The sequence below is a fragment of the Tachypleus tridentatus genome, chromosome 8, assembly GCF_004210375.1.
Source record: "Tachypleus tridentatus isolate NWPU-2018 chromosome 8, ASM421037v1, whole genome shotgun sequence".
Classification (NCBI taxonomy): Eukaryota; Metazoa; Arthropoda; class Merostomata; order Xiphosura; family Limulidae; genus Tachypleus; species Tachypleus tridentatus.
Window position 1 is genome coordinate 64337340 of NC_134832.1, and position 19481 is coordinate 64356820.

Genomic DNA, 19481 nt, shown 5'->3' on the forward strand with positions numbered 1-19481 from the left:
AAAGAGAAGGCAACTAGTCATCACAACTCACGTTTAGGCTTCCTGTTTTTTTTTACCGACGAATAGCGGGATTGACTGCCACATTTTAACAATTTCACGGCTAAAAGGACGGAAATGTTTGGTGGAATGGGGATTCGAACCCCCGGCTCTCAACTTACAAGTAAAACGCTCTAACCACTTGGCCATGTTGGGCCAACTTAAGTGTAGGTATATAAATTTACTTATTGTTTTATTTCAATATAAAGTTAAAAATAAATAGTATTTTTGTAATAAATGGCACGTATTAAATATAAATATTAAAATATTTTATTATCAGTAAAAACTACACGTAAAAATATTGTTGAACAAATATAGTTCAGTAAAAATAAACTAAAACGGATAAATTTTCTTTACAAATATGATTTTTAATCCATAAATTAAGTTTAAAATCATTCAAACATAAACACATTTTAAATTTGTAGTTACTTAGTACATTGTGCCCCGCTGGTACAGCGATGAGTCTACGGATTTAAAACGCCAAAATGAAGAATTCGATTCCCCTCGGTGGAGTCAGAAGATAGCTCGATGTGACTTTGTTATAAGAAAACACACACACACAGACGTAGTACGTAAAAATGTTGCTTTAAATTAAATAAGGAAAGATGTTTGGTGGTAAGGTCAAAGATCTCTCTGTGCTCTACCCACCATGAGTCTCGAAACCTGGTTGTTAGTAGTCAAATCCGCAGACATACCACTGTATCATAGTGAGTAAACAAACGCACAAACAAAACAAGTGTCTGTTTGAATTAATCACAAATTAACTGTTTATTTTTCATCTAAACTTTTATTTTTGAACAAATCTGTATACTAATAATATGATTCTGGAATACTGAAATATGCAAATGGTAAAGAGTCACTGAAAATGATTATGTTCTTTTCAAGTTGATTCACAAAACGCTGTAAAATGTAAACTTTGTGGTTTAATATTCAATATGTGAGGAAGACAGTTTTCCTTCTCACATTCCTGTATAGTGAGAAACGAGAATAACAAACAAATATAGCTTCAGGCTGATAACATCTGAAGATATATAAAAAAGTGTTCAACCTTTGAACCCCATGATCTTTGTTTTGTTGAAACGCTGACCACATGAAACGATTTCTTTTACATGAGATTTAACTATTTATTTGTATTATGTACGTATACATCGTAGAATTATATATTTACTTTAATTCTTTGAAATATTCAGTTACAGTTACAGCTAATTTTTGGAATATGTCGCAGCGAAAAAGGTATACATTTATGAATTTTATAAATTCTGACACAACTGAACAAGCTTGTCCATCATTTTTCGTATTTACAATTATTTTCAGCCTATTTATACTATACGAAGTAGCAGATTTGCCAGTTCTGTAATTGTAAATACGATTTTATGAATCCTTATTGTTGATAGTAATGTACCTGAACACAATGGAACTGGCAAACAGCCAACTCCAACTCGCACTCTCATTTGTGTAAACTCAGTCATCACCCACTAGGTGGGGCTGTATACCATGGATAGAAGAGATCGCTCGGTGTAACGGCTTTAGCTTCTTCTCACGCAGAGAGCTATTCACTGAAAGAACGCACTGCACTGTAGGTTGCTGTTAGTCCTGAAACAAAACAACTAATAAGAATAGAGAGGAAAAGCAAGTCTGAAAATATTTCTCCATCGAGCAGGAGTTGTTTTACTCCAGTATTTTTACAGTTCGTTTTTTTTTCTTATCTTATGACTAGGTGTGTGATGAACTGCTCAGGGCAATTAACCTTTCCTCAAATAGTCTGTTTCTGAAGCAACTTTTTATTTAAGTGCAGGACATGACACAAACGTGTCTTAATTTTATCATGTTAGAAGGGAAAAAACTTTTTTTTCTAAGTGTAACTTTCGGAACGTTACTCATTTTTGTACTGACCAACACAGAAGGTGAGTAATTTTGATTGTTTCACAATTGAATTGAATTTTATTTGTTAGAAAATATATTATTTATTTAATGTCAGTTAGGCTTACACACGTGTGTGTGTATTTATATATATGTATAAGAAGTAGATTTTTGAAATTAGTTTCATTTCTTTGCTAGAAACTGAATGTTGTTTATTTGATATGGGTGCACTCAGTGTAGCATACTATAAAAACATTAATCTAAATTAAGTCTTCCAAAACATATCATGAGGTAAACGTGGAACAGCAAATATTTAACTAATGCCACTTAGAACACATTTCACTTTTGTGTAAGTATCTATTTTTACAGCTTCGCCGCTTTCCTTCTTTGTGATTATTTATACCACAAGTTTTCTTGCTGTTTGTAAATTTTCACGTTAAAACAAGTAGTCATAGTTGGTTAATTAATCAGTACTTGTGGTTAATAGTTTTTGTTTGAATTAACTTACTGATTACGTATTCTTTAATTACAAATTACATCGTCACAGTAAGGAAGATTATTGTTTAGATCAGTTACGACCTTTCGGGTTACTGGTGCGAACTTTCTCAACTACACCTTTTATCAAAAAATAATGCTCCTTACTTTAAAAGTTGTAACTTGTAATAAAACAATACGTGTGGTTCTTTTAACTACAATAAGCCACATTATTTCAAACGAAATTAGTATATTTCAGACTGTACATAACGAATTCAGAGATATGAAAGAAGACATTCTATCTTGCTCAGTGACTTCTATAATAAAATATTGAACAATTTATAACATAAATTTTAAGTTGCTCTGTGTTTTGAATAATATTTTGAAATATTTCATCTAAATGTTAAAATAGACTTCGGCATGAGTATACCGCAATGTACAGAAACTTGATTAATATGCATGCATTGTAACTTCTTTGCAAGGTCTCTTTTTGTCCTTAATGTTGCGAGTAATCAAGACATGCACGACTGATTTTTACTGCTTGAAAAGGGTCATTAAGTTATGCTTTGACTAGAAATTTTTCTCTAAAGCAAGGATACTTTTAAGGTTTAACAAGTGATCTTTGATGACGTAAGGAACAAATGTTTTTGAATACTCGGACCTGATATTTTGTTTCAAACGAAATATAACAGCTGATGAGTGTGTTGTGTTTTTTCACAATAGTAAATAAAGTACTTGAAATCTTTCTATAATTTTTACTTTGAATTTTATTCCTTCGGCTTTGTTCATTTGCAGTATAGGATATTTTGTGCAAAAACAATATTCTCCTTTAAAAATAAAAATGTATACTTCATTACTAGACGATGACGCCTGTTTATATTTTTGTAATTCAGCACAAAGATACACAATGAGCTACTTGTGCTCTGCCCACCACGGGCATCGAAACCCGGTTTATAGCGTTGGAAATCAGCATAACTTCCGTTGTACCACTGGGGGGCGCTAGATGATTAATATAGTTAATTGTTTCATTTTTTTAAATTTCGCGCAAAGCTACACGAGAGCTGTCTGCGCTAGCCGTTCCTGATTTAGCAGTGTAAGACTAGAGGGAAGGCAGCTAGTCATTACCACCCACAGCCAACTCTTAAGCTACTCTTTTACCAACGAATAATGGGATTGACCATCACTTTATAACGCCCTCACGGTTGAAAGGGCGAGCATGTTTAGTACGACGGGGATTCGAACCCGCGACCCTCAGATTATGAGTCGAACGACTTAACCCACCTGGCCTAAATATAGTTAATAAAACCGTTTTGTAAAATTATCTGATCATACCAAGTACTAAAAGAGCTGTTTGAGCTAGTTCTCTTATGCCAATGTTCAATCAAAGTATATTTCAGTAACTTCTTTCATTGGTGCTTTATTAGTTACAGCATCTATATCAGCGATCGATGTTTGTTTTATGTTTCATTTTAGTTATTAGTATTTTGCTTGAAGACAGGTTTATGTGCGTAATAAACTTGCAAACGTCTGTTAAATATTGTAAAATATCTCGACTTTATAAATATATAGGAAACAAATTGTATCCACCTAATAATATACAGTTAAAACAGCTACTAGTATGGTAGATCTGAAGAACAGCTACCAGATGTCGCTGCGGTAAGCTTGAGAGCTTAAAACGTCACAGTTTGATGTCCGATCTCTTATGTTGGCACAGCATAATAGCCCGTTGTGTAGCTTAGCGTTAAAAATAATTTGACGGATTACATGTGAGCCTATAATTTCAGAAAAAAAGAGAATAAAAACACTACGATTGAAACACTTGTTAAAATGCCATAGTGTAGTTAATACAATCTCTGTTGTGAAAATACCTCAGATTGAACCAAATAAAATGTACTGTAGAAATGAGTAAAATATTATAATATAATTAATAAATGCTAGCTCTAGTGTCTATAGATGAAAAACTGAAACTTGTGGTCAACACAGTCTTTAGATTATACCAAATGTACTATCATATAGTACTTATTTATAATGAGTAAACTATAGTAACATAATTAATCAGTGATTACTCTGTTGTCTCTAGCTTCCAAAATTCAGACTTGTTAGTAACAGTTGTTATTGCGTAATCTCTTCAAATTATACCACATTAAAAACGATGAAGAAATAAACAAATTAATGTTATATAATAAATGACAGCTTTTCTATGCTCTGTCTGTATATTGAAAGTACCCGAAAAATACTGAAAACTTACCAAACCTTCACGGTTAACACATCCAAACTGATGCTTCGTTAAGAAAGTTAATATTTTCAATGATAGTATATATTTCATTATAATCAGTCGGAAGTATATAATGATACGTTAATGCTAGGATTTATCATGTAATTATTTTTAATCATTAGTTATTCCACCATGGCAGTTCACTGTACGTTTATTACCTACCTTAAATAACTGAAAAACATGGTAATTATGAAACTTTGTAGAAGGGATAGCAACTTCCTGTTGTGGAGACACAAGTCTATAGGACGAAGTTTTGAAAGTCTTTCGTCATTCGACTGACCTGAAAACAAAAGGCGGAAGACTTTCAAAACGTCATCCTCTACACTTACGTCTCCAAAACAGGCAGTTGTCCTTCACTCTACAAAGTTTCTTCATGAATACTCTGCCTAAACAATCTATCAAAGAATGGTAATTATATCAGAAGAGTTGAACTAGTGGAGAAAGTTTTCTAGAACTTAGGTTCGTAGTTATTTAAGTAATTTGTTCAGTGAGAAGATGTAGAAAAACATTTGATGATTAAGACAAACATATCTATAATTAGTAAACTATGAGATGCGAGTACGTGTGTGTTTTCTTATAACAAAACAACGTCGGGCTATCTATTGTGTCCACCGAGAGGAATTGAACCGCTGATTTTAGCGAGGGACATGAGCTACGATAAGATAACCCTTATATACTTAAAAAGAGAAACAAGAAAATACATAACCCAAGCACTTTTTTAGAACATGTGATCAAATTAGGCTTTTTACAATTGATAGAAAAATCAATTTCTTGTTTTGTGATTTATTTACTTACTATCCTAACTGATTTTCAGTAGCTTTAATCACAACTGCTAATTTATAAGGTAGGTTAAATTGTCATTTAACTGTAAGTGTTAACCACAGCTTGAAAAATAGTAGAAATCTTTAAAATGTTAAGTACTTGTTTGTTATAGTTTCCATATTTTCTATAATTGTTTGTTTGTATTAAAATTAGTTTTACTAAAGTTTACTAAAGACATATATGAACTTTGAACTTTAAAACTATAGAAAAAAATATGACCGTACAATTACAATTGCCATAACGCTTTATATTTTTGCTATCCCCAAGGGGCTCAGAGATAAGTCTGAAGACTTATAACCCAAAATCATAGTTTTGATACCCCTAATGAGCACAGCAAAGACAGTCCATTTTGTAGCTCTCTGCTTAACAACAAACAAGTAAATTATTTTTGCCCTGCGAACAGCTTAACAATAGATTTAGGGCTATTTTATTAACCAATCCTTTTCTTTAACATGTTTGCAATGTGTCAAATATGTGATAGCTTTATTGTTAAGTCTTGTCATTCATATTGGAAACGAAAATTTACCTTTTTTACCTGAAGACATCTCCGACAACTATAACAGTTCACTAGACCTCTCCTTCTCTCTCTAGGTGTTTGGGTATATAATGTATACCCGGGAGGGTCAGGTACACTAGACCTCTTCCTCCTTTCTTTCATTGCTAGAGTGGACTTATTAATAGATTTAAATTAAATACACGAGGGCCAGAGTGAGGAGCATAACTCAGGCCCTTTTCAGGGTAATGTCCATGTATATTGTTCTTTCAGATTTTCTAAGTCTAGAGCATAAGTGGCCTGTTTTATTTTAGCACTAGTATTTTTTATTATTTATATTTATTTTTTATATTGCTTTATTATTATTATTTATTTCACTAAACCTAAAAGAGTTTGTTTTGAATTTCGCGCAATGCTACACGAAGGATATCTGTGCTAGCTGTCCCTAATTTAGTAGTGTAAGACTAGAGAGAAGGCAGCTAGTCATCACCACCCAACGCCAACAGTTGGGCTACTCTTTTGCCAACGAATAGTGGGATTAACTGTCACATTATAATGTCCTCACGGCTGAAAGGGCGATCATGTTTGGTGCGACGGGGATTCGAACCCGCGACCCTCAGATTACGATTCGAATGTCTTAACCACCTTGCCATGCCGGGCCAAACCTGAAGGGAAGACACGGATTTATGCCCCTCCCATTTTTATTTACCTCGAGAGCTCATGAATTAGTTACGAACATCCTTGTTTCGGAACACAATCAATACCAAGATAAAAGTTTATTGTGGAGAAAAAATATATGTATGTATATAGAATCCCTTCATATGATATTTCCCCGTCTTGTTTTTTTTTATAATATTTAAGACTTCAGATGTCTGAAAAAAAGTCGTTTCAAAACTTACAATAATTAAAACAATACTTCAGATGTCTGAAAAAGTCGTAAACTAATAATACCTAAAACAAATTTTAGATGTCTGATAAAGTCGTTACAAAAGTTATAGTACTTAAAATAATACTTTAAATATCGGAAAAAGTCATTACAGAATTTTTGTTCAAAATACTTTCGATAGTTTATACTCCTTGTTATTTTGCCTTTCTTATTTATCATTTTAATACATATGTTAAGTATGAAGTATTTCATACTCTCGAGTTTCCTACAATGTTACGAGACTTCGCTTCTTCCATGTTTCAATTTATCATAACGTTAACTGAGTGTGTGTTAAAAATACATTGTTCGTTTAATTTATGGAGTAATTGTGCATTTCCTGTTTTGTTTTTTTTGTTGTTTCAAGTGCTATGTAATTTGTTTTATTAAATATTATATAGAAATGTCGTTAATAGTGTTACTAATGCTGTGTTTCTATGAGCTGGCAGGACTGTAATATACTCTTCAAAACAAGAAACGCAAAAGGGATATTTTTGTTATTTTAAAGAGAAATATATGTAATAACGTTACAAGCTCAGAGTATGTGATGTTACACGTGTTAAGGCACTGATTGTCAGACCAAAATGACAATAAAAGTTGTGCACTTTGAAAACGTAGGAAAACATCGGATTTTTCGCCAAAACGCATGCGTGTCCAATAAATTTGTTTGAGAGATCTGCATGTTCTGCAAGTGCAACATGTGCAAAATTCCTATAAAAGTGACGGGTTCTCGGTTTCCATAGCTCAGTGTTAAGCCATTGACACGCAATACAGTTACGCCAAGACTGACTGAAGCACAACACAACAACGCCATTGGTCGCTTGGAAGCAGGCGAATCTCGATCAGATGTTGCCAGATCTGTGAATGTCCACCCAAGCACCATCACAAGGCTATGGAATCGTCACCAACAACATGGATCAACTTGTGACCGTCCACGATCTGGCAGACCTCGTGTGACCACGCCCGCACAAGATCGCAATATCCGGTTACGTCACCTTCGAGATAGGACCACCACTGCGACGTCTACTGCCTCAACCATACCAGGGCTGTGTAGGCTTTCCGATCAGACCGTACGCAACCGTCTACGAGATGCAAGAATCCGACCTCGACGTCCAGTCAGAGGCGTCATCCTCACCCAGCAACATCGTCAAGCACGGCTGCAATGGACTCGGGCACATTGGGTATGGCCTCATCGACGATGGAGGCATGTTTGGTTCAGCGATGAATCACGTTTTATGCTTCATAGGCAGGATGGAAGGACCCGTGTTTACCGTCGCCCAGGTGAACGTTTTGTAGCAAACTGTGTGCAGGATGTTGACAGATTTGGTGGTGGCAGCGTCATGATGTGGGTTGCCATCGCCTACAGTGCCAGAACAGACCTTTTGCACATTCGAGGGAATCTTACGGCTCAACGATACGTCAACGAGATTCTTAGGCCCCATGTGCAACCCATCATGGTGAACGTCAACGACGTTTTTCAACATGACAACGCCCGTCCTCACACAGCCCGACTCACCACTGTCTTCTTGAGACACCACAACATCAACGTTCTTCCCTGGCCCTCAAGATCATTAGATTTAAACCCCACCGAACATCTTTGGGACGCGTTGGACCGACGTCTGCGACAGCGACAACCTCAATCGTAGACTCTACCTCAGCTTGCAGCAGCTTTGCAAGCTGAGTGGACAGCCATTCCACAGGATGTGATTCGTCACCTCATCGCTTCCATGGGCAGGTGATGCCAAGCAGTTATTGATGCTCACGGTGGGCATACTCGCTATTGACGTTGAGTGACGTTAAACTTCACCTAGTGAGCGTGGACTTCGCCTTTGCAGACTTTGGATGTTCAGCAGTGAATGTGAAAAGTTTCACACATGTCATACAGAACTACCCGGAATAAACTTGTTAACAATTTGTCTCATATTTTGCCTTTTGCGTTTCTTTTTTTGAAGAGTATATTTTAACTTCAACTGTTTTAATGATGTATTCTGCTACCGATTACTGAGTACATATTTTCTATACGTAGCTCATAAAATTACTTTTGAAAATACACGTTTTTAATTGTGTATAGATTTCAGAAATGTAAATATAAATTATACTTTTTAGATTATATTAGCTGTGCATTTAATTGACGGTTAACAACAAGCATCCTTGGAATGGTTACATTTCATTTTAAAAATCATATTCACAGAGAAAGAAAGATAAAAGTTAGTTACAATAAATGTTAGGAACAAAATCACAACAAAGATATTGATTATGTATTTAATACAGTTTTTAGTTCAGTAGTATGCTTGAGACGTTATAATGCTAAAATTGTTGTTCAATCCCCAGAGTTGACACAGCACAGATAATTGTGCATCTTTGCTTTGAACAACAAATAAACCAATTTTCATTTAATAAAATCTCCCTTCGAGATAAAGGTAGAATTTTGGTTTAGTTTGTTTTGAATTTTACCCAAAGCTACACGAGGACTATCTGTGCTAGCCGTTCCTAATTTAGTAGTGTAAGACGAGAGGGAAGGCAGTTACTCATCACCACCCACAGCCAACTCTTGGGCTATTCTTTTGCCAACGAATATATGGGATTGACCATCACATTATAACGCTCACAAGGTGAAAGGGTGAGCATATTTGATGTGACGGGGATTGAACCCGCGACCCTCACTTTACGAATCGAGTGCCTTAACCACCTGACCATGAGGGGCCAGGTAGAATTTTAAAATATTCATTTAAATAATTTATGAGTGATATTTAATGATAATTTTATAACATTTGTTTAAACTGAGAGAAACAGTATCAAATTAAAAACGTGGGAGGTACAGTATATATTTTGCTAAAAAAAGTCTAGTATAATCTGAAATGTAAAAATTTATTCATTTGGAATATTTTAATTCGACTTATTAACTAGCTAGTTAAGCTAACTGGGAACATAATCAGATGTTACATTTTTACTTCAAGAGTAACTTGTCAAAGAACTAAGTAATAAGACATTGACAACAGTTTTCAAATACACATCAGTTAAATATTTGAATAGAATAATCGAAAAAAATCTTTGATTTTAGATGTGAGAAGAAGATAAAACTTCATTATAAAACAATGCTTTTATCCATACATAGAAAATGTATATTATATAATAAAATAAGAGTTTCCATAACAGTTGATTATGATTTACAGTATGAATGTGAATAGTGAAATGAAAATGTTTATTGCTGTTTTTTGCTTTGTACTTAGAATCATCATTTATGCATGTTAATCATGTAAATTTTATCATCTTCATGAGAACGGCGGGACAACGTGTGTGTGCGTCATTTATCATGCACTGTTGTTGTTTTTTAACTATGCACAAAGATACTCAATGGGCTATCTGTGCTTTGCCCACCACGGATATCGAAATCCCGGTTTTTAGCAATGTGAGTCCGTAGACATACTGCTATGCTAATGGATGGCCATTTATCATGCATTTTAACTGAATACGCATGTTTAAAGAATCCATCTGATATCGGCTTTATTTAATAAAAATTGAAATTGCTTCTAAACGCGAACTTCTCATGTAATTATTTAGTCTCATTCTTGAGAATAGGTAAGTCATTCTAATTTCTCTATAAACTTTCATCGAAATATGTTCAGCGTGATATAAATAGTTAATAACAAACATATTAATATTTTGTGACTGTGTTTTTAAACTACCACTTTTCTTTATGCATGTTTTAATACTACTTATGTTATATATTTTTCATTCCTTAGACTTTAATATATGTAGGTTACTTCAGAAGATAGCGTGAAGTATATAACATACAGTAAGAGAATCAGGGTGCCATATCTCACAACATAAACAAGCTCGATAGACTATCAAAAAAACCTCAAGACAAGCTGCCCATTAACCAACTACTGTTAAGCAATGTAGTTCTATTAAAATGGTATATTAACACGAAATATCAGGAAATATTAAAGAGACTGTAAGAAAACGAAGTCCAAATCAGTGGGAAATTAGAGAACTTGACATCATTGAAATAATGAGTAAAATTTACATGAAAGAAGTAAATAGGATAATATTATTCCCTTTCTATTGTAAGACGATTAACTACACAACAATAAAAGTGTGGATAGTCAAACTGTGACATAATGAGAAGTTGTGATAAGGAAGTTTACAGAATCTCAAGTAAACCACTGAGGTTTTTAAAGGTGCTTTTTCTGAAAGAAAATATCTATACCATGTTTATTATAATTCTTGGTTTTACGAAATATATTGAAAGTTTTTTCTTATATAACTGCATTTTAAATTTTACAAGCGGAAATGATTTTAATACCTATACGAAAGGTCTCAAAAAGCGTTTTGTTTTCAATCAATAAAATACACTATTTTCTTAGAGACTAGCTATTTTTTATTACTTAGTTGATTTCAGTGTGTGTTCCAGTATATATACCTACCTTTATTCGAACTTTAATTACATATATACGTCAACAACTGATATAGTTCTAATATGCATAGTTGTATTGGAAAGGATTATATAAACAATAAATAAAAACATATGAAATCCAAATATTATGGTATTACTTCCTCATATTGCATGAAAATGAATTGCACAAGAATACAATAACATGGTAATTTGCTGTCATCCAACGAATCCAAGTATAATGTCTATGAATTACTATTCCCTATGTGGTTAATATGCTTTCAATGTAGAAATGGTAACTAAACTGTTGTTGCATGTAACAAGTTTCAGGCGAAATTTTATGTTTCAGTGAGTTCTGCATGGAAAGTATAAAAATATATGTTGCTCATAATAAACAATAGTCGGGATATAAATATGCAAAAACGGCTCGTTTGGGTTGAGAAAATATTTTACATAGAAGGTAGAAACGTTGTTCGCTCTTCTATGTAAAATATTTTCTCAACCCAAACGAGCCGTTTTTGCATATATATTTCTCTACAAGTGGGTTTTCTCGACATCACTGATTAATAGTCTGGATAGAAAACTGAAACACTTCAGAAGTGACTTAAGTAATCATGACATTCGTTTTATTTGATATACAACAATCTATCAGAGATTTCTTAAAGGTCCAGCAATGATTAAAGGTGTGCATGTTATTTCAAAATATTAAGATAGATAACATGATATGACCTCAGCAGATCAAAAGGTTCATCTCATTAGACATCAAACAATAGAATGAGTAAACCTGTAGGAGTGCGATCATTAAATATGGTTTCATAGTAAATTGTTCAACAATAATCGTTGGTAGTTTTGTTGGTTGATAGAGGAGAGAATGATATGGTAATCAAGCTACGAACTCACAATGAAACGTGCTTTGAAAACAATATACGTATGGGCCACATCTCAGCTTCTACTGTTCAGAATATATACTAAATCGGTAGCACCTTGACTGTTGATTGGTATAAGATAATTCCTATCCATCGCGTCATTCCTTCATGGAAAGAATTTGTATTTGAATAAAACAATGTTTTCAGGCATTCAGAAATTTGATGACATGATATCTGAAAGGAAAAAAAAGGAACTGAAAAAATGACAAACATGGCTCAGTAGACACAGAGCCCTAATATAAATATTATTAAGACGTGTGAGCTCACAGAAGAACTGAGAAAATAAAGAGCAAGAAACGAAGTTATATATCGATAAACTCATTGTGTAAGAAAAAACAAATGTTTACTTTCTTGTTTAAAGTAAATGAAGTAAACTTGTCCATTGTACAATTTATTCATTTTTATTTAGTGCTTTCACAAATAATATGTTGTACTGATCATAAACTGGTCATTTAGTTGCAAATCATTGTTATTTATGATTCATGTATGTATATCATCTGTGCATTTTCAGAATCACTAGTGAAGCTGTATAAAACTGACAACATGCAAAAGGTTTCTATTAGGTATTTTTTCTTTAGATTGTTCTCTTAACTTTGATGCATAAATAATGGCCTATGAATAAATTTAGAATAAAAAATTTACATAAGATTAAAAGTTGAATCCTTTCCCAGTTTTCATTTAAGCATCGATCTGTATGGTAGAATTTCTTCTTTGGGTATTTATCTAATAAATAAAGATGTATTGAGAAACTAAAAAAAACTACAGCATCAAACACTTTTGATACAGATTTCTAAATATACCTAAGATGTGCGATTAGTTTTAAATTTCTGAATACAAGAAAATAATAATAAAAGCAAAAAAGAAAAAATGTGAACTCTGTAAACATTTGTATTTGATATAATTTAACTACACTAGCATGTAATAAATATGTATCTATGCCATTTAAGATTTGGAATTTGAGCTAAACATTCGAGCATTTTAAATTTTAATACAAATTATAGATTTGGAATTTGAGCTTTTCAAATTTTAAGCTAGTGCTAGACATAAATTCATAGCTGTCTCTGCAGTTATACATGTTATAAATAATTTAGAAGAAATCAGAACACACTCATTTTATTTATTGAATTATAGCTGGTGGTGTTATGTTCAGTCAAGTGTTGTAACTTTATTTATGTATTATACACGTTTGTATTTTATAATGTGTTGTCGGTGGGTCACTGGTAGTTAAGGGACTTACAACACTAAAATCTGATGGTCGACTTCCTGTTCTAGACAGGACGTAGATAGGTTAATTTGTGGTTTCGTATTAAAAAGTGAAAATGATATATTACCTAGGCATAATGATTGTATTTTCAAAAATGGTCACTAGACATTCAAGATTGTAATTTATGATGACGAGAAACCTAACTGAATTAAAAATTTATTCTTAAGACAGCTGGTATGGGTAATTTAATAAAAATAAAGTACATAACAACGTTTTGACCTTCTCAGATCATCTTCAGACTGTTCTACACTTTATTTTAATTAAAATGTTAATATATATACCAGCCGTCTTCAGAATACATTCGACATTGTAATTTCAGAATTGATTACTGGACTAAAACATGTATATTATACAGCTAGTGAAGGCTTAAGCAGAGTCTTTAGATTTCGTAATCGTTCTATTGCTAATTGGCATTAGGACCTAATTAGTAAATGTTTTTTTTTCATTTTGTTTCGTTGAAGAAATGCTTTATTTTTCTCCCACTTTTGTTTTTTCAGTATTTTTATCATTGTCACAGTAATGTATATTCTTATTATTTTGTAGCTGTATTCCAAAGAATAGATTATTAATATGTTTAACATATTTTTCAGTCACTTTCTAAGTTATAAACTTTACTGTTTGCAGTTTATTTTGACATATTTATTTTATACCTAATCATTAGATTTTGCTTCAACTAATCTTTATACGATTTTAATTTAAAAAAAGTTATGTTAATAATTATTTAAAAACTTATGAGCGAAAATAAGTAATTCAAGCATAAATTAGAAAATGAAATAAAATGTTGAATTTGCATAACGTAATGAAAATATAGTATTTCATTAACGTGTATAACGCCAAATCATATTTAATTAAGAGAGAATAATATAAAATAAGTTTGAAAAAGTGTCTATTTTTCAATTTTTACAGATGTATTTCTTTGTTTCTTTTTGAGTAAAAAATAATGTCAGGTTTTACCTGCGAAACTAAAATGCTTTTGCAATAATTAAAATTTCATATTCTATTAATATAAGATAAATCTGTTATGACAAAGCTCAATATTAACATTTATTTAGTTGTTGTTTTTCAGAAAGTAAAAGTATACCACATTTTCTTCTATTCATATCATATATTTCAATTAAAATAATTAATGTCAATTAAGCATGTAATGCTGTTGCCTTTTGAGAATAGTATAGTATTTTTAATTATTTAATAAACCAGAGGATATGGCCCTCTGTCATCTGGTAATGAGTTGACAGACGTGGCGTCCATGAATGTTTCTAAGATGTAAGAGATTTATATCAGCGTTTCTTGTTGGCCAATACATGATTCCTTTGTTAGCTTGCTTAAGAAAAATCGTCATAATTGTCTCAGCTTACACCGAACATTTTCTTGTTCAATTACAGTTGCGAAAGGTTGACTGCACAATATTCGTTTGAACACTAAATTAGTTCCAAGTGAGGGAAATAAAGTATGTGATATCTTAATGATATGAATGTCTTCAAATAAGTGAACATGTACAAAAACAGTTCTGTGTTGCACTGACCATGTAGTTCAAATGATGTTCCCAAGACATTTGCTCGTCGATCATTGTTTAAAAAAAATTAATCGTCTACTCCCCCGAAGATAATATAAACATCTAGCAATGTCGCTGCTAATTTTGGTTGTCCCAGCAAAGTGAAACGTTCAGTAAGAGGCTGTGCCGATATCTACAAAATAGAAGTAGATCACCCAAAATTTAAACCAGACCAGTCTGTTCTATAGCATTTGGTCACTAAAAATCAATCCAGGTGCAAGAATTAGCTCATAAGCTGCGGACTAATTATTCCTGATGACCATAGTATACAAACAGAGATCATAGTGATGTTGGAGGAGTGGTTTCAGACTGTCTACTGTGCATAACTAATAAAAAATATGATTAACAAAAGTCCATGAATAAAAACTTCGTTTAAACACGCTTATAAGTATATATATATATCGTTGTTATTTCAAGTCATTACAGATCGTAAAACTAATTTCATAGACCATAGAAATGAATACATTTCAGTCTTCATTTATTTGAGGTCATCTAATGACGTTTCTTTTGCTTATTTCAATGAATCACTAGATTTACGTGTAAATTTAATTTGCTATTACAGTTAGTATAATCAGAAATTTCTAATACCATAAAAATAGCTTTATGTCGTTGAAATACCATGTAGTGATTTTCGAACTTCATTTAAAATAGAGAATTGATAAATTGGTATGAAATAAGTTACAGATAAACCTGTTGTCGTCATTGATGTTAGTGCACTAAATCAAAGCTTCAGAAACAGAGAAATTTGTAACAGACAATTTGAACTTTCCATTCAGGACTTTAATATACGCGTTAGCAAAAAATATCTATAATTTTTTAAACAGTCCTAAAAACTGACACGGCATTTAAAAATAATCTCTCTATATATATACGTATATATATGTATATTATTTTTAACTTCAGTAATAATTTTATATATTTCCATATATATATGATGTTTGTATACAACATAGATATAGATTAGCGATCTCAAGAAACAACTTTGGAGAGCAATGACGTACAGGTTATACACAATAAAATTGTTTATTTGTTTTTACTATAGCAATTCGCAATTTTTTGTAATCGTCTTTTCTAAAGATTTCATGTGATACGATTTTTAAAATTTTCATTTTGTTTATTTGTTATTAAGCACAAAGTTACAAAGTAGATCAGCTATGTTGTGACTATCAGGGATTTCGAAACACGGTTTCTAGCATCATAAGCCCCTCAGACTTATTGCAAAGCCAATGGGGTACTTTTTTATTTTTCAAAATACTGTACGGTTCAAATACAGTAAATGGTAATTTAAAGACAACCAATAAAAATGTTGAGGCCAAAATTTCATTTTAAGTTAAATATTTTGTAAAATTGAGTACTATTATTAATTTATTGCTTACCTAATTGATTATTATTATGATAAGCTAGGTTATTTTCATTCCTATTTTTATGGATCTTGGGAATCGGTTATTAGAGTTTCCTGTTCTGCAAATGTAAAGCTTTAGCTAAAGAGCTTAAATGGTTAAATAATTAATCGTGGTTATATATATGTATATATATACATATACTTTCTATGTACATAAGTCTAAAAAGTGTATAAATGTTTTATTCTTTTGTAATTCATACTTCCTGGATTTTCTTAGTTCCGAAAACGTGATTAAGAATACAGAAAATAATGCTCTGCGACTCGGAATTATAGATAAATTTTTCTATTTTATTACAGTCGTCCAATAGCTGATAATGGCTACTGTTGAGTCGAATTCATTCTTCTAGTTTATCAATTGAAAATTAGGTATGTTTCCGCACAGATAGAACTTTTCTCAGTTTTATGCAAATATGTTGAGACATAAAAACAACAATATACATATTGCAAAAACATTAATGTCAGAATTTTGGTGACAAGTGATTTAACGAGTACTACATCCCTAAATCTTCCTTTAAGAGACAAAACGAACTTTTTTGTACATTAATATTGATTTAACATTAATCACTGGTTTAAGTGTTTCAGTCAAACTACAGCTCGTACTATACCATATCTAGTATTTAATGTACGAATACGCCTTTAGAATCTTAGAATAATTTGACACCAGTTATTTCTGCTTAAAAGTTTACATTATTTTTATTAGTTATTTTTTTTAAATCCGCGAAAATGTTTCTAATAGTTGTATGAGACAAAACGTGTAAGAAATGTTTCCGCCACGTAGCTCCATAAAAATCGTTTTATGTAAACACTGACATTTTTATATCTGTTATAGGTACTTTTATCTTTTTTGTTCAGATATTAATATTTGCCTTACCACATGTCACAGCAGGCGTGATATTTAACGATGTTGCTTTCCACGAGGGTATATTTAGAAAATCGTAATAAATATTTTTCACTTATAGGCCATTTGATGAATGTGTACTATCTTGAAAAAAAAATTGGAAAATATTGGCATATAGGTCTTCCAAAACCAAAAACAGATTGTTATATAAAAGCATTAGTATAAGCTCATTTCCTTTTAGAAATTTTTTTTTTTCCTGTATAACAAAGCTGTATTTCGAGATAACTCGCTATATTTCTTAAATTTATCAAACGTATTTCAAAGAAATAGTTGACGCTGTCTTTCTGTGTATATATATAACAAAATATAGTCGATATTATGAAAGAAATATTTTGTTTATATTATTTTGTCATCACATTTTTCTCCACTTTAGTAAGTACGCTATCACGTAAGACACCAAATTAAAAAAAAACATGATTAATCAAGAAACATTAGGATCAAACAATTTTAAAAGAAATTGGCTCCATATAAATTTCAGTGAAAGAAATGAAGTTTGAACCATACGAAACATTTAATTTCAAAAGCGTTATTCTAATATACAAATTAAAATTATATTTAAATATGCAGTAATTTTAAGGCAAAGTTTCCAAATTGCTAATTTCACTAAACAAACAAAAGTACAAATATTTATATGTAAAAACGGCTCGTTTGGGTTGAGAAAATATTTTACACAGAAGAGCGAACAACATTTCGACCTTTTTCGGTCATCGTCAGGTTCACAAAGAAAGAGGTAACTGACCGGAAGCTGACCACATGTTTGAAAGGGGTTGTGTAACTGAGTGTCGGAATGTAGAGGGCGGTATTAGATGTTTAAATATATAATTTATTTATTTTATTATATTAATATAGGTATAAAAGCATTCCTTTATATTGGTTTATTTTGGGTTTGAGTTGTTGTATAAGCAAGGCTTCTTTAATTTTGCGTTTGTTTATGTTTGTTTCTTTATTTAGTATTTGAGTGTTTTCTATGGTTATGTTGTGTTTATTTAACTTGCAGTGTTCGAAAACGTGTGAAGGTGACTTTTTTATGTTCTTTGAATCTGGTTTCCATTTTTCTACTTGTTTCTCCAATATAGAAATCGTGGCAGTTATCACATTGTATTTTGTAAATAATGTTGGTGTGGTGTTTGTCAGTGTAGTTTTTACATAGTATAGACCTCAGTTTTGTGCCTGGTTTTTGAATAAATTTGGTATTAACTGGAATGTCATATTTTGTTACTAATTTTTGCCAAATGCTGGTTATTTGTTTGCTCATGTCAGGAATATATGGTATACAGCAGTATATGGTTTCGTGATTTTTTTGATTCGTGAGATATATTTACTTTAGTTGGTTGATTTTGCTTTCTGTCTAGGTGTGTGTGTGTATAATGTTTTCTACGGTTTGTGGAGGAAACTTATTGATGTTGATGAAGTATTGTTTTATTTTGTCTAATTCATCGTTAATTTTATCTGGTGAGCATAGTTTTATGGCTGTGTTTATTTGGTTTCTTAGTATGTTGAGTTTTTGTTTTGTTTCATGTGCTGAGTCGCAAGGAATGTATAGTCCAGTACGGGTGATTTTTCGGTGGGTTTCTATTTTGAATTGTGTGTCGGTTCTTGTAATTTTGAGGTTAAGAAATGATATTTGATTGCTTTCTTCCTGTTCACATGTGAAGTTAATGTTGGGATGTATAGAGTTAATGTGATTGAAAAAATTAAGTATGTGTTCTGTAGATTTGAATCCCGAAACCGTGTCATCTACATATCTGTACCAGTATAGTGGTGGATGTAATGCTGTGTTAATTGCTTGTGTTTCAACTTGTGTCATAAAAATATTGGCTAGAACTGGTGATACTGGGTTGCCCATGCTTAGGCCATTTGTTTGTATATAGTTTTGGTTGTTGAACATGAAGTTTGTCTTTATCGTGGTGAATTCTATGAGGGTTGCTAACTGGTTACTGGGAATTTCTATAGTTGGGTTAGGGTCTCGGATATAGAGTTTTAAGGCTATCTTGCAGGCTTTAGCGGTTGGAACTTCTAAAACTGGCCATTAAGGCTTCGTGATTAAGTTGATTAAGATTAGACTTGAAATTAAGAGTCTTTGATGAATGAGCTGGCTGATGTTACATATTTGGAGAATGCCCATGCTATGTTATTTACCAAGATTGTAATTAAACGATTCATA

At 32.1% G+C, this 19481-nt stretch overlaps 1 protein-coding gene across 2 annotated transcripts in view; it reads left to right on the forward strand.

The window, feature by feature from the left end:
• The first annotated feature begins 1563 nt into the window (after window positions 1–1563).
• LOC143222542 (kin of IRRE-like protein 3) overlaps window positions 1564–19481 on the forward strand; it is a 242325-nt gene continuing 224407 nt past the window's right edge. For both annotated transcript variants that reach the window (XM_076449161.1, XM_076449162.1), the window contains exon 1: window positions 1564–1940. In XM_076449161.1, coding sequence (XP_076305276.1) covers window positions 1835–1940 — 106 coding nt within the window. In that variant the 5' untranslated portion in view covers window positions 1564–1834. The remainder of the gene's footprint in view (window positions 1941–19481) is intronic.